At 44.0% G+C, this 14,754-nt stretch overlaps 1 protein-coding gene across 1 annotated transcript in view; it reads left to right on the top strand.

Annotated features, from left to right (window-relative positions):
* Positions 1-9,665: 9,665 nt before the first annotated feature.
* WIPI1 (WD repeat domain, phosphoinositide interacting 1) overlaps positions 9,666-14,754 on the top strand; it is a 33,059-nt gene continuing 27,970 nt past the window's right edge. The window contains exon 1 of the mRNA XM_032429447.1: positions 9,666-9,815. Within this exon, the coding sequence (XP_032285338.1) occupies positions 9,736-9,815 (80 nt within the window). The 5' untranslated portion in view covers positions 9,666-9,735. The remainder of the gene's footprint in view (positions 9,816-14,754) is intronic.

The raw sequence follows: 14,754 nt of genomic DNA, 5'->3' as shown, positions 1-14,754 counted from the left end.
GAGCCACTAACATAGTTAATTGACATTTGGTCATGATACTAGTTACATTTGGGCAATATCATTGTTCAAGAGAGACAAGAAAATGATACTTACAAAGAATTAATGGAAAGCTAATTTTTGCATGATTTTTCGATTATTGATTCTCTAAGTCAGTCAGTTGGCAAAATATTCCATGAGCACCTATTATGTGGTCAAGCATTGTTCTAGATGCTGGGAGAAGACACATAAGACCCTGCTGTCATGGAGCTTACCTTCTAGACAGAGGAGATAGTAAATATGTAAACAAATAAACAAACAAGATAATTTCAGGTTCTGAGACTGTTTTGAAGTAAATACACAGGCTAATGTGATCAGAATCCCTGGGAATGGGAAGCCTGAGTGGCTCAGTTGCTTAAGTGTCTGACTCTTGATTTTGGTTCAAGTCGTGATCTCAGGATAGGGGATCGAGTTTTGTGTGGGGCTCCAAGCTCAGTGCAGAGTCTGCATGAGATTCTCTCTCTCCCTCACCCTTTGCCCCTCCCCTTCCCGCTCATCCTCTCTAAATAAATAAATAAATAAATAAATAAATAAATAAATAAAATCTTAAAAAACAAAAGAATCCCTGGGAGTAGAAGGAATTGGTCTACGAAGTCATGGGAGATTGCATGCCTGGGTCAAGAGGACCTAAGAATCCATACTATGTTCATGGATTGAGAGAAAAGAAAAAGCATAGCCTATCACACAGAGCCAATGCACACAACAGTGCAAAATAAGTGATTCCTGTCCTTGGTATGGGATAAATCTCTTTTTAAAAACCAACTCTCCCACCATTCCCCAGGAGTTGCGATTCTTTCAAGAGCTCAGGAGAAAGAGATCCTACCAGGAATGCCAGTGGAAGTTAGTGTTGATGTGCTCTGGGATGAAAGACAGAGGCAGGCAGAGCATTCCAGAGAGTGAGGTCAGACAAGGGTCATCTGTAGATAGAGGCTGACTTAAACCTCCACATATGGGAACAGATGCCTGTGGGGAAAGAAGAGATGAGGGCCTAGGAAATAGCTACCTTAAATATTTTAAGATATGTCCCGTACACTTGATATCTTTCCCAAAGGCTCTTCAACAGCCTCTGGAGCCAAACTTCTATAAAAAATTAGAAATCCACCAAAGGATGTTTCTGACCACAGAGAAGTGCGAGTCCTACCTACTTCAGAGACACAGCAGTGAAAACTCTCAGTCTCGTTTTTGGAAAACACGCCAGCTTTCTATTCCTCGTGCATATTTGCAATCGATAAGCAAAATAGGAGATCGTGTAGATAATAGGTACCAAAATAAACTGGTGCGTTCAGCTTTAGCCAATGAGCATTTGCCAGTTCAGGTTTCCATTTATAACAGAGGTTCTCACTCACCAGCAATGTGGGACATAGAGCTGTTGCAGCCAGCTCCAAGCACACACACCAGCCTCCTTTCTAGTAGTGTTCCTAAAATTAAAGGAATACTCCAAACATCAAACCAGAACATTTCACTCCAATTCTTCACCAACTGACACATTTTTCATTACATCTTACCTCCTCCCGTGGCTTCAGCGACTATGTCTTCACCTGTGAACCCGGATCTCTCTCTCTCTCTCAATCCCATATAGCTACCCTATGCCCAGATGTGCCCATATACCTACCCTATGCCCAGATATGCCTCTGAGACATTCCTTCTTGATGTCACACAGGATCCTCACAGTAAAAGGAATGACTTTGTCCTTTGTGTCGTTAGTTATGTGGTTAACACACCATTTTCACCCTAACAAAAAACCCGCCTAATGGAGTACCCCAGCTGAATTGAAGCTGGGGTATAATCATGTCCGGGTGCAGCTGAAGACCATGTTGCAGCATCAATAGGTTTTACTAGGAGAATGAAAGAAGGATAGAAAGAACAGGCCAGAAGGGGCAGCCCAGGGCCGGCTTCAGATATTACTCCCTTGACTTGGCCCCGTGGATTCACATTTCAGCTTTATATATTGAAGCTGAATGAGTGTCTATAGGATACAAGGCTTTGTTACCCAACTGGCAGAGCATGACCGAGGATGGGTGTAGGAGCCTTGAAAATACAGCATGACTTTGGCTCATGGCGAGCGCTGGGGGACCCAGGACTCCTTGGGTGTCCCAAGAGTTTACAAGTTTGCAGACATGGCATAAAAACTCAGTGTTTTTCACACCCAGGGGGATGGCTATAGTAATTATAAAAAATTGAAAACAGAAACTAACAAATGTTGGCAAGGACATGGAGGAATGGGAGCCCTTTTACGTTGCTATGGGAACGTAATATGTTTCAGCCTCTGTGGAAAGCAGTTTTTCAGTTCCTCAAAAAGTTAGGGGCCCCTGGGTGGCCAGTCGGTGAAACGTCTGCCTTCTGCTCAGGTCACGATCTCGGGGTCCTGGGATCAAGCCCCGCATCGGGCTCCCTGCTCAGTGGGGAGCCTGCTTCTCCCTCTCCCTCTGCCGCTCCCCTGCTGGTGCTCTCTCGCTCGGGCTCTCTCTCTCTCTCAAATAATTTTTTTTAAAAATCTCAAAAAAAAAAAAAAGTTAAACATGGAATTACCATGTAAGCCAGGAATTCCACTCTGAGATATATACATACCCAAGACAACTGGCAACAGATACTCAAATAATCACCGTACACGCAGGTTCACAGTAGCACTCTTCACAACAGCCAAGAGGTAGAAACAACTCAAATGTCCATCAGCTGACAAATGGACAAATAAGGTGTGGTATATACATTTAATGGAATATGATCCAGCCATAAAAAGAAATGAAATCCTGACTGACACAGGCTATAACATCCGTGTAGGATGAGCCTTGAAAGCGTTATTCTACAGAAAAGAAGCCAGACACAAAAGTTCACATATTGTATCGCTCATGTATAGGAACTATCCAGAACATTTTTTAAAAATATTTGACAAGATAGTCCTCAGTGCTTTTGTTGATCATACACAAGCCATTTCAGGCAGGGTGCAACATCTCAGCTTTAGATTCACAAAATGCTAGAGTGGGAAGTAATTATTTTGTCCAACTTTTCTTAAACTTTGGGTTCTCCAAAATACTGGGGGCGGATAAAGTTGTAGGTAGAGACCACCAAGTTCACCCAGTCGATGCTAATTTTCTTAACTTGATGCAGCAAGGGAAAGCGTACACGCCAGTGAACCATAGGGTTATCTCAGTAAGAGGCTCCAGGAAGGGGCTTTTTGTAGGGTTTGGGTTTGCACTAAGTGATTCTAAGGTGAGAAGGCTGGGGAAGAGACATCAGGCCAGAGTTGGAGGTGGTCATGAAGTGGGGTGGTTTAATAATTGGGCTCACAAATCTCTGTTCGGCGGGTGGGAGGGATGGAGCGAGTCTGCGGAAGGCATTGGTAAGAAAGACTTAATCACTCAATGTTAGTCCCTTTGCGGCCTTGGGAAAGACACTGTTTTCTGTTGGCTTTTTACTGGCCTCGTTTATGACTGTTGGGAACATCACAGTCTGCTTATCAGGGCTGACTTTCACTTTCTCGGGTCCCACAAGAAGTTACTGGCTGTTCCTAGAAGAATGAGATCTATATAAGCCTAAAAAGAACTTGTTAAACAATGTTAAACGATACACTGGGCTTCCTGGAGTTTTTAAACGTCGTAAAGGGAATGGTGAATCTACCAAGACACCTTTCATTTATTTTCAGCACGGCTCCCTGAGCGATTCTGTTCAAATATAAGTCAAAATGTCCCGTGGTTTTTCGTCCCACATGCCCAAGCACTATCGTTCTGACCTCTTTTCCTCTTTATCCACCCCTCCTGTCTCTCCCCCTCTTGTCATCCTCACCTCCTCCATCCTCCTCCTGGCCAGAATGCTTTTCCCCACATGTTCCCTTCTCTCCTTCAGGTCTTTGTTCAAATGGAACCTTCCAGTCACACCTTCCCTGCCCACTCTTCATCAAACCCTCCCCCCCACACACACACCACCAAATGCTTTATTTTTCTTCTTCGTACTCATGGCCATCTGAGATACTCTCCACTCTATTTTTCTTGCCTGTGGTCTCTCTGCCCATTTAAGCAGGGGTTTTTATTTATTTTTTACCCATGTTGCATCCCCAGGACCTAGAACCCTGGCAGGCACATAATAGGCACTAAATAAAAATGTGTCAAATGAATGAATGGGCCAACCTCTTCCAAACTCCTTCTGCAAGAGAGTGGTGAGTGAGGCCTCTGTATTTTCCGTGTACAGAAGGTAAAGAGGTTTTGGAAGAACACATGGGAAGTCTGAGACTCTTAGGGTTTCAGGATTAGCTCCCCGTATCTTCTCACTCAAGCCAGTCTCTCCTTCAAGGTCCACCCACCAGGCTGGAACTGAACACCACAGGTCACTAGATGGCACTGTTCACCAAGAATCATGGGATTCTCGGCCCTCTCTCTGGCTCCCCTAAGGCCTTTGAAATCATTTTCCCCCCAGAGATGAAAAATTCTAAGGAATGGTTACCATTCTTCACACCAGCTCTCTAGACCAGGAAGAAACCCAGGGTCCTAGAGCACCACTTATTAACTAGCCACCCTCGCCCATGAGCACAAGTTAACCCTTTACCTGGGAGCAAAAGATGTTTCTAGGTATGTCTAGTATAGTACCCGTGGCAAATCTAAGCAAAGCTTTGGCCCCCTTTGAAAAGCTCCAGGCTTGATGCCCTGCCCCTTGCACTTGGCCTGTGGCCCTCTTGGCGTAATCCTGCCTCCGTGTCTCCACCCTTGCCTTTCTGTCCCTTTAGTGAATGGAGTACAGGTTCAGATGCCAATTCTGTCGCGGGCTTTGAGGCACCGCATTCTGAGAGGAAGCATGGAATGAGAGGGGACCTGGAAATGCGGTGGAAAGGTGACTGCGAACCGTATCTCCACCACAGACTGCCCCAGGACCTTGAGCAACTTAACGCAACATCTCTTAACCTTGGTTTACGCAACTGGGTGATGGGGATAAAAATCTCCGGGACAGGACATGTAGTAAGCATTAAATGAGAAGATGTATGAGGCTTCAAGCCAAGCTTTCTATAAAGCTTTGCTTTCCATTTCCAGATGTCACCTATATTCATACTTTCAAACTTAAGTCGGGGGGGAATGGGTTGACCTGACGAACACTTCTCTAGAATGCTGGCTGGTCTTAAGATGGCCCAGTGAACAAAAATTCCGTGATCCAACCTCTCTACGTTGCCTTGACTAATAGACCATTAGCTCAAGGTATGTCTGCAAATGCACACATAGAAAGCTACTGTCTTCGTGAATGTTAGCCAATGAGCAAGTTTTTATGGAGAACCTGTGATTGCCTCAGCATTTTAAGATTCTTCTGGGGGGCGCCTGGGTGGCTCAGTCATTAAGCGTCTGCCTTCGGCTCAGGTCATGATCCCAGGGTCCTGGGATGGAGCCCCGCATCGGGCTCCCTGCTCCGCGGGAAGCCTGCTTCTCCCTCTCCCATTCTCCCTGCTTGTGTTCCCTCTCTCGCTATCTCTCTCTCTGTCAAATAAATAAAATCTTAAAAAAAAAAAAAAAGATTCTTCTGGAAGCAAAAATAAGACAGATGGCGGAGAGAATGTAGACAAGGACACCAGTCCGCTCTTTAATGAAATACCATTGTTTCTTGCTCTTGAGAGGAAATATATAAGTCAAGAATACTAGAATGGTTGTTGGTTTTTGCCCCCCATCCACCCTTTTTTGATTGATAAAGCCAGATATAGTGGTTCCATTTGGGGAGCAAAGGCACATTATAGGGACTGTTTATTCACTGCAGCCTGCTGTTTAGCCATACCTCTGGCTGGGTACTTCCTGTTTGCCAATCTGATGGATCACCTCCTTTTCCAGAAATCACCCTACGTTCCAAGCCCTTACCTCCTACCCTAGAATAGTAAGGTAGGGCTGACTCCTTGAGTCTATGACACATCACCCTTCCCTCTCCCCACCCCCAAGTCTTACCTATTTTGCATTGTCCCCAGGCCCTTCCTCCTTCATCCTTTTCTCAAAGTACTACCATTCACTCGTCCATTCCGGTTCTACTCTTTCTCAGCTCACGTTCTGAGTGCTGAAACGTATCAGAAAAGGAAAAGGAGCTTATTTCCTATGACTTGATTTTATAAAAATAGAATGGGTTTTATACAAAGAAGGGGACAGGAGTGGTATTTGCTCACCTCGTAGTTACTCTAATTATAGACAGTTGGGTGTTGTGGGCAACCATATTGGGTGACATGAGGGTTGCGTCAGACAGGATGTGTCATTTCCAACTTCCCCTGTCATTGCCCTGTGCACTCCCTAATCAGCATTTTAAAATTACAACCTGATTGTTGCACAAATAGGAAGGCTTCCCATTAGCTGAATTGTGGCCTGCAATTTTGTATTACCAAGGATACTTAATTCCCAAGCTCAGCTTTACGCTTCCAGATTTTGCTGATTTACCATTTCCCTAGAAATAATAGACATTTTGTCTGGGAAAAGATAGACACTTAAGCATTTCAATTGGAAGAAGGACAAAAAGCTGAAATCCTGTTTTCCTTGTGGTAAAGTGTTGTATTCCCCTCTTCCTCCAGAGAGTTTCTGCTTCTGTTATTTGGTGTTGAAATTTCTGTTCCAAGAATGTGGAAGGATTAGGATGCCATCAACCCAACATTTAAATCAGGAGTTTCCTCTCCCACAGAACCTAGAAGTAGAACTTAGAAAAAGAAAAATCAGCCCGACATTAAATGAATCCAACACCTCTGAATTTATTTGTAGCATTTTCTTTTTTTTTTTTTTTTTTTTTTTTGAGGGTGGTTTCTCTCAAAGAGACTGCTTCTCCCTTGAACAGAGGTCGCACACTGGACCTCCACGAACCAGATCCAGCCAGCTGGTATATTTAATTTGGCCCACACAGTGTTTTTTAAAAATAAGAATTGGTCATCAACATTTTAAATTTTTACGTAAAAATATAGGTTTATGTAAAATAAATATTTATTTAAAATTTATTTATATAAAAATACAGATTTCTGTATTATCTTGGGAAAAATAAAACCAGATGAGGCAGCTCTGGGATGTTATTTCCACATGGGTGGTGGTGGATGGTGAACCACTAACTCAGTGGGAAACATCCAAGGGGAATCATTCATAGGAAAGATGGGGCTGGGAAGATGATCAGTTTTTACCTATATCTCTAGGCCTGAACCGTAATCCCAATCAGCATTCAGTTCTGCTATGTCAACATGTAACTAATTGCATCTTCCTGAATACCTGCCCAAGCATCTAGTTTCTGAAAGCAGTGCCATGAGCTTCCACCTTCCTAACCACGGAATCCGATTTGACTCTTCCCTGCCACACCACCCCTCCTCCATCAGCCACCGAGTTCTGTGGTTTATTCTCCCCAAACTTCACTGAGCAATGCGATAGCTACCAGCCACATTGGTACTTAAAATGTGGCTAGCGTAAATTGAGATATGTTCTAAGTGAAAGGGATACATTGGATTTCAAATAATTATGCTAAAAAAATAATCTAAACTAGCCGATTAATACTTTTGCATTGATTACCAATTAAAATGAGACTTTTGACATACTGTGTTCAATATATTATTAAAGTTCATTTACTCATTTCTTTTTACCTTTTTAAGGTGGCTTCTAAGAAAATTTAAAATTACAAATGGGGTTCACATCTGTGGCTGACATTTTCTTTCTTTGGCTCATTATCTTTCTTTTGGAAAGCATTGCTGCAAAATATCTCTTCATGTGACATGTTAGTGGTGCTAATTATAGCTACAGTGGCAATCATATTACAATATATAAGTATGAAATCAACATGCTATACACCTTAAATTTATGCAATGTTATATATCAAATATATTTCAATAGAAAAAAATTTCTCTTGGGTTTGTCCTAACCTTTCTAGCCTGTATCTCATGTCCCTTCACTCCTAGAATTTCACATTAGTCTAGACTTTTCCCCCTTCTAATCTATTCTGCACACCCTGGCCAAGTTTATCTGCCTAAAACACTGCTTTTATCATGAAACACTCCTGCTCAAAAACTAACATCAGCTCCCAACTCTAGCCCATGAAGTCTGAACTACTGAGAATAACAGCTTCCACTATAAAAACCTTATTCCACACTTTATTTAATTCTCCAAACAGCCCAGCACCTAGCCTACCAGACTCCTGGTTTTCTAAATGGCTGAGCTGGGAGTGGTAAGGAGAAGCGCCTTTGATCCAAGAGGTAACAAAAATGACGCAGTTAAAGCATCCAAACAGAAGCTGTTTTCACTTAGGATGGTTTATACAACACCTCACAATCAACTAAAGAGCAACCAACATCTGTGGATCTATGAGCTGAACTATTTTTTACATCAGTTGAGAGAAAGAATAATAGCATTGAGTGAAGAAACTGTTATATTTGCACTTCAGAAAACCCAAACCAGAAATGCAACCAGAAAAGCTTATATGAAATAGTGCTCTTCACTCATCCATTATAGGTTTGTTTCCAAAGTATGTGTGTATACACACATATGTATACATAGCTTTGTCACAAAATAGATAAATTTTAATTATGCCAATTTGAAATACTGTGGCATAACAATTAAAATGTCATCTCATCTCAACTTGAAAAGTATGAGTTAAAAATTCATCAGGAATTCTATAAATCCAAAGCCAGCAGAGCTACTGATTTATAAGCTGTGTTGGGTATTCTACATGGCAACATGAATTTAACCTGGGAAGAGAGACTCTTGTCAGGATTCATGTCAAATATGTGAGTTTTGAATCGTGCCACCTTCGAGATCTCATCCCTTTCATCAAATACACCAGCTTACACACATTTTCTTTCATTTTTTTTTCAACTACAGATCAAATGGATTTTGCCAAATTTTCCAACAGAGTGGTTTGGTGCACCAGTCTTGATACCAGACAAATCCACCTTCTACCATTTGTTGTCTTACTTTAGACAGGTTATTTAGCGACTCTTTATAAAAAAAATTGGGTATAAAACATATTTTCCTGTTTTATAGGAATTCAACGAGATCATCTACACAGTTAAGACAGTTCTTGGCATGAAGGAAGAGCTCTCCACGGCAGGGAAATCGGTAAGATAACTTCAGCTCTGTCCGGCTTTAGCATCTCATTTTAGAAACTTTTCTCTAAGCAGCTTGAAGACTCTACGGAAGGGCGGGGCTTTGGCGTCTCACGCTCTCTACTAAACTCTGTAAGTTTAATAGACAGAGAGCTACTCGTGACCGGGGTTTGGGCGGGGTGGGACCGAGCGCGTCCGCCCGCCGCCCCCGCCGCCCCCGCCGCAGCCCCAGCGCAGATGCCCGGAGGCCAACAGGTCGCGCCTCAGCTGCACTCATTCTCGCCGTCTCCCGCTTCGCAGCATCTGGCAATGACAACACCACCACGTGGCCTGCAGCCTTGCGTCACGCGCCTTCGCCCAATGGAGAGCCGTCTCACCGAACTGGGGGCGGGGCGCCACCGGGGCAGTTCCTCCCGCAGCTGTCGTCAATTGGCCCAGGGGGCGCCGTGGGCGTGGACTCGTAGCCAATGGCGGCCGGGGGTGGGGCCCCCGCCCCCTCAGGGGCTTAGGTTTGGCTAGGACCCGCCGGAGGGGCCCGGCCAGGCCTGGGCGGGGCGGAGCGAAGCAGGGACGGGGCGGGGCCAGGAGCGAAGGGGGGCCGGCGATCCGGCCCGCCGAGCCGGCGCCAGCGGGCTGCTGAGGTGGCTGTCGCCGGCTCGGAGCTGCGGCTTCCCCGGGTCGAGTCCCCGATGGAGGCCGAGGCGGCGGATGGCCCCCCGGGCGGGGTCGAGGCGGCGCTCAGCTGCTTCTCTTTCAACCAGGACTGCACGTAAGCAGCTGGGTCGGGGGGGAGGAAAGTCGCGACCAGGGGTCTTGTCCGGTCGGCAACCTGTAGCCGGACAGGCATGGGCCTACGCCCCAAGAGGGCGTCGGCGGCCCGGCCCGGGCGGCCCCGGACAGGCTCGGTCTGGGGGGCGGGGGGCTCCCCCTCCCCCGGTGGGTGTTCGAGCGCCCCCACCCCCGCCGCGGGCCGAGGGCCAGGAGCGGCCGGCCGAGCAAGCAGGGCGGGAGTTCGCGGGCGGAGTGGGGCGGGAGAAGGCGACGGAATCCAGTGGGGGCAGAGGTTAGCGACCGGAGTGGGGGTCTGGGGAGGGAGGAGGAGAAGCCAAAACAAAGGAGAGGGGAGGGGAGGGGAGGGGGGAAGTTGCGAGTTGACCCAAGGCGCGGTTGTTGGGGCCCAGGAAGATGGGAATCCAGGAAAAACTTTCCCATTTGTCCTTGAGCATCTCAACGTGGCATCTGGGCAGGGCCTGGGACAAAGAGGCAGCCTATCCCTGTGGCCAGGCCAGCCCCTGTCCGAGCCCAGCCCAGGGCATCTCGCCTGCCGGCTCGGGGTGTCAGAAACCTTTCCACCCCTCTCACTGTTTTCCCGTAGCCCCCCCTCGGCCAGGCAGCATCTCCTTCTCCGAGTCCAAGAGCCCTTTCCCGGGCCCAGGCTGCCTTCTCTGAGAAGCACGAGCTCCAGTTGCTTTTTGAGTGGATTTTTAATGTTTCACTTCGATGTGCACATTTGGACTTTGGCCAGAGAGCGAGTTGCAGAACTGTATTGCAGACATCTCAAGGATTCAGTCCCTTGGAAGCAAGCGCCTGTTTCCTTCCCTCTTTTCATAGAATTGTTAGACGCCAGTCCTGGGGACCATATGGAATAATCTCTTTGGAATGTGCACCCAGAGCATCAAGCAGCGATGACCGCTTTCCAGTTTCCCACTTCCTGCTGTACCAGTTTCTGTTGTGTTCCTTGTTTGGAGCCGGCTTCAGGCTTGTGCTTTGGCTGCCTGTGACGAGGCTGTGCTAATATTGAACATTCAGTGGTGTAATTAAGGCCATGCTGTACCATAAGTAACTCTGGCTTTCATTCCCTTTGTATTTCTGTTTAAAAACACCCTATGCCGAACAATATGCCTTTGTTCGAAAAAACTGTGTGTAATCGGGTAATCGGATAGCTGGACAGCTTGGTTAGATGAGTGACTTTGAAGCTTTTTTTTTTTTTTTTTTTTACCACAATCGACAATAAGAAATACATATTACAACATCCCGTAATACCCACATACATAGAATATCCCTGAAAAGTGATTCATCAAATAGTGTTTACCCCTGCTATGTGTGATCCCTTCTTTTAAAGGTGTTTGTAACTCACTGAACTGTTTTTAAGATCAGCTGATTGGTTGAGACCTGCAGTTTATAGAAATGATGGTGTAGATAAAATTCTGACATTTTGTAAGTAGCATTTTGCAAGAGAGAATGGCTGTTGAAATAAATGCCAGAAGGTTTTCTTTCCCAACCAAACACAGGACAAGGAGGGGAGTCAGTTTGCTTATTGGAAGTAAATGTTCTAAATTCTGCTTTGTAACATTGTTTATTAGATTTTTTTTAAAGAGATGGTGATTTTTTACTTTAGCTGAGTCCCGGCTTTCTATAGCACTTGGGTAAGAATGTTATTTTCAAAGCTGTTGGGTGCCTGGAAAGTTAATTTCCTTGTCTCTACTGTCAGTTCTGTTTTCTTGGATGAAGGTTCTGCTGGACAGCTCTGTCTCACCTATAAATAAAAGTTTTTGTCACAGTCAGTTGCTTTGAGCCAGAGAGGGTATGACATTGGATGTTAAAATAAGTTAAGACCCTTACGAATGCATTTAGGGGTATCAGTGTGTCTTTTTCTCTAAGTGCAGGCTGAGTTTGGAATCCACTATTACAACTAAACTTCTTCGATCAGACTTCCCATTTGGCACTGTGCTAGACACTTTGGGTACATTTTTTCATTTGATTGGCAGTATGTATTTGTCCCAAGCCCTATTCCTGTGAGAGGTGATGAGAGTTTTTTTCCTGCAGGAAGGCCCTATGAATAAAATAAGGTTGTAGTTTGAATTCCTTGATTCGGCATCTTTTGTGGCCATTGATCAATCATTTAAAACATGATAGTAATCACACTGCCATTTTCTCATGTACAAAATTCTTCCGTTCTAGGAGCAGGGCTTATGTTTGAAAATTATTTTAAATTGCCAAAAATCTTTTGGTTCATATCACAAGACCCTAGTTACCTTTTTTCCCCTTACTTGCAAGCTTTAGAAACCTCAGTTTGCTACTAAATGCATCTGTATTTATATGAAAAAGTCCATGTGAAGAAAGTTTAAAACCAGCAATCTCTATGGAGTGTATTTTAAAACACTTTTTTTGAATCATAGGAATAAAAAGGAGGTTTTTAAAGTTGAGGTATAACTGACATACAGTATTATATTAGTTTCAAGTGTATGACCTATTGTGATTCAACACTTGTATACACTGGGAAATGGTCACCACAATCAGTCTACTAAACATCTGTTAACTTACAAAATTAATGCAGTATTAGCTACTGTATTTCCCATGCTACACATTAGCCCCCATGATATATTTATTTTATAACTGGAAGTTTGTACTTCCTGATCTCCTTCACCAATTTTGTTCCCCCCCCCAATACCCTTCCCATCTGGCAACCACCAATCTATCCTCTGTAACTATGAGTCTGGGTTTTGTTTTCTTCTATCCACTTTGTTTTTCTTAGATTCCACATATAAGTGAAATCATGTGGTATTTGTCTTTCTCTGTCTGACTTATTTAGCATAATACTCTCATCCATGTTGCTGCAAATGGCATGATTTCATTCTTTTTATGGCTGAGAAGTATGTATGTGTGTGTGCGCACGTGTGCACGTCTTTATCCAATCATCCATTGATGGACACTTAGGTTGTTTCCATATCTTGGCTATTGTAAATAATGCGGCAATGAACATAGGGGTGCATATATCTCTTTGAATTAGTATTTTGATTTTTCCTTCAGAAAGATACCCAGAAGTGGAATTGCTGGATCATAGGGTAGTTATATTTTTAAGTTTGAGGAAACTTCATACTGTTTTCCAGAGTAGCTGTACCAGCTTGCATTCCTATGCATAGTGCATGAGGGTTGCCTTTCCTCCACATCCTCGCCAACACTTGTTATTTCTTATCTTTTTGATAATAGCCATTCTTACAGGTATAAGGTAATATCTCATTGTGGTTTTGGTTTCCATTTCCCTGATGATTAGTGATGTTGAGCGTCTTTTCATGCGCCTGTTGGTTATCTGTATGTCTTCTTTGGAAAAAATGTCAATTCAGATACTCTTCCATTTTTTAATCAGGTTGGGGCTTTTTTTGTTGTTAAATGAATTTATATATTTTGGATATTAACCCCTTGTTGTGAATATTTTCTCCCATTCAGTGGGTTGTTTTTTTCATTTTCCTGATGGTTTCCTTTGCTGTGCAGAAGCTTTTTAGTTTGATGTAATCCTATTTGTTTATTTTTGCTTTTGTTTCCCTTGCCTTTGGAGTCACATCCAAAAAACATCTCTGAGACCCATGTCAAGGAGCTTACGGCCTGTGTTTTCTTCTAGGAGTTTTATGGCTTCGGGTCTTACATTGAAGTCTTTAATCTATTTTGAGTTCACACTTGTATATGAGTATCAGATAGTAGTCCAGTTTCATTCTTTTGCCTGTAGCTGTTTTTTGAAGTTTTAAGATGCTGCTGCCTTGCCTCTCCAGTTGCTGTTTGTCACCATTAATGCTGTAGTTCTGGGTGCCAGACCCAGTTCTGGGCACGCTGCTGCTCTCGTGCAAATGTCTAGCACACCACTTTGGCCCCCCCCGCAGGTTGGAGGGCTGGGAAACAAAAGCATCTCCCTCCCGGTTAAAAGTTGACCATAGTCTCCTATCCCTATGTCCCAGGGAAGAACAAATGTTTGGGTAGGAAAAAAACAATTCCAGGGAAAATCATGTGACATCCTCTTTTTTATTTTTAGGCTAATGAAACAAGAGCCTTGGCCATCCAGGCTTGCCCCAGTAAACTGCTAATACTCGTATATGCTTACCTGTGAAGAACAAATCTCATCTTTGCCAATATTTGCTTTAAATGAGGAAGCTGGGCTAATTTTTAGGTCCACTTAGGACTTTTTTTTTTTTTTTTAAGATTTTATTTATTTATTTGACAGAGAGAGACAAACGAGAGAAGGAACACAAGCAGGGGGAGTGGGAGAGGGAGAAGCAGGCTTCCCTTCGAGCAGGGAGCCCGATGCGGGGCTCGATCCCAGGACCCTGGGATCATGACCTGAGCCGAAGGCAGACGCTTAAGGACTGAGCCACCCAGGCGCCCCCACTTAGGACTATTTTAAGGTCCACTTCAGTTCTGACATCCCATTTTCCCAGGGTGGAAGTGCTCAAGGTCAGACTGCTTATTCTGAGTGTGCTCTGGGTAAGATTTTGCTCATCACTGAAGTGTTGAGAGCAAAGCAGGAGAGAGCTGGATGGGGATCCCAGCTGCTGAACAAAATTGACTCCTTTGCTTTCATCCTAAAGCCAAGGAAACCTGGGTTTACACTCTGTCTTTATCTATTGGTTGAAAGTGAAAAAATAAGAAAACAAGTTTTTTGTTGTTATTTATTTTTTTTTTTTTTAGCCCATATTGTTCCAGATGAGTGTTTAGTTTTTGTTTTGTTGGTTGGTTGTGATACTAGCTTTGTGGAACATGGTATAAAGCAGAGTTCTCAACCCTGGCTGCACATGGGAGTACTTGAACTAAAAAAAGAAAAAGAAAAATAGAGAGAGGAAGAGAAAGAGAGAGAGATGGGGGTGGGAGAGAAAGAAAGAGAAAGAGAGAAAGAGAAAGAAAGAAAGAAAGAAAGAAAGAAAGAAAGAAAGAAAGAAAGA

This window comes from Phoca vitulina, unplaced genomic scaffold, assembly GCF_004348235.1.
Source record: "Phoca vitulina isolate PV1807 unplaced genomic scaffold, GSC_HSeal_1.0 scaffold41, whole genome shotgun sequence".
NCBI classification, from domain to species: domain Eukaryota; kingdom Metazoa; phylum Chordata; class Mammalia; order Carnivora; family Phocidae; genus Phoca; species Phoca vitulina.
The sequence above is the reverse complement of the archived record's forward strand: the minus strand, read 5'-3'. Positions and strand labels throughout refer to the sequence as shown.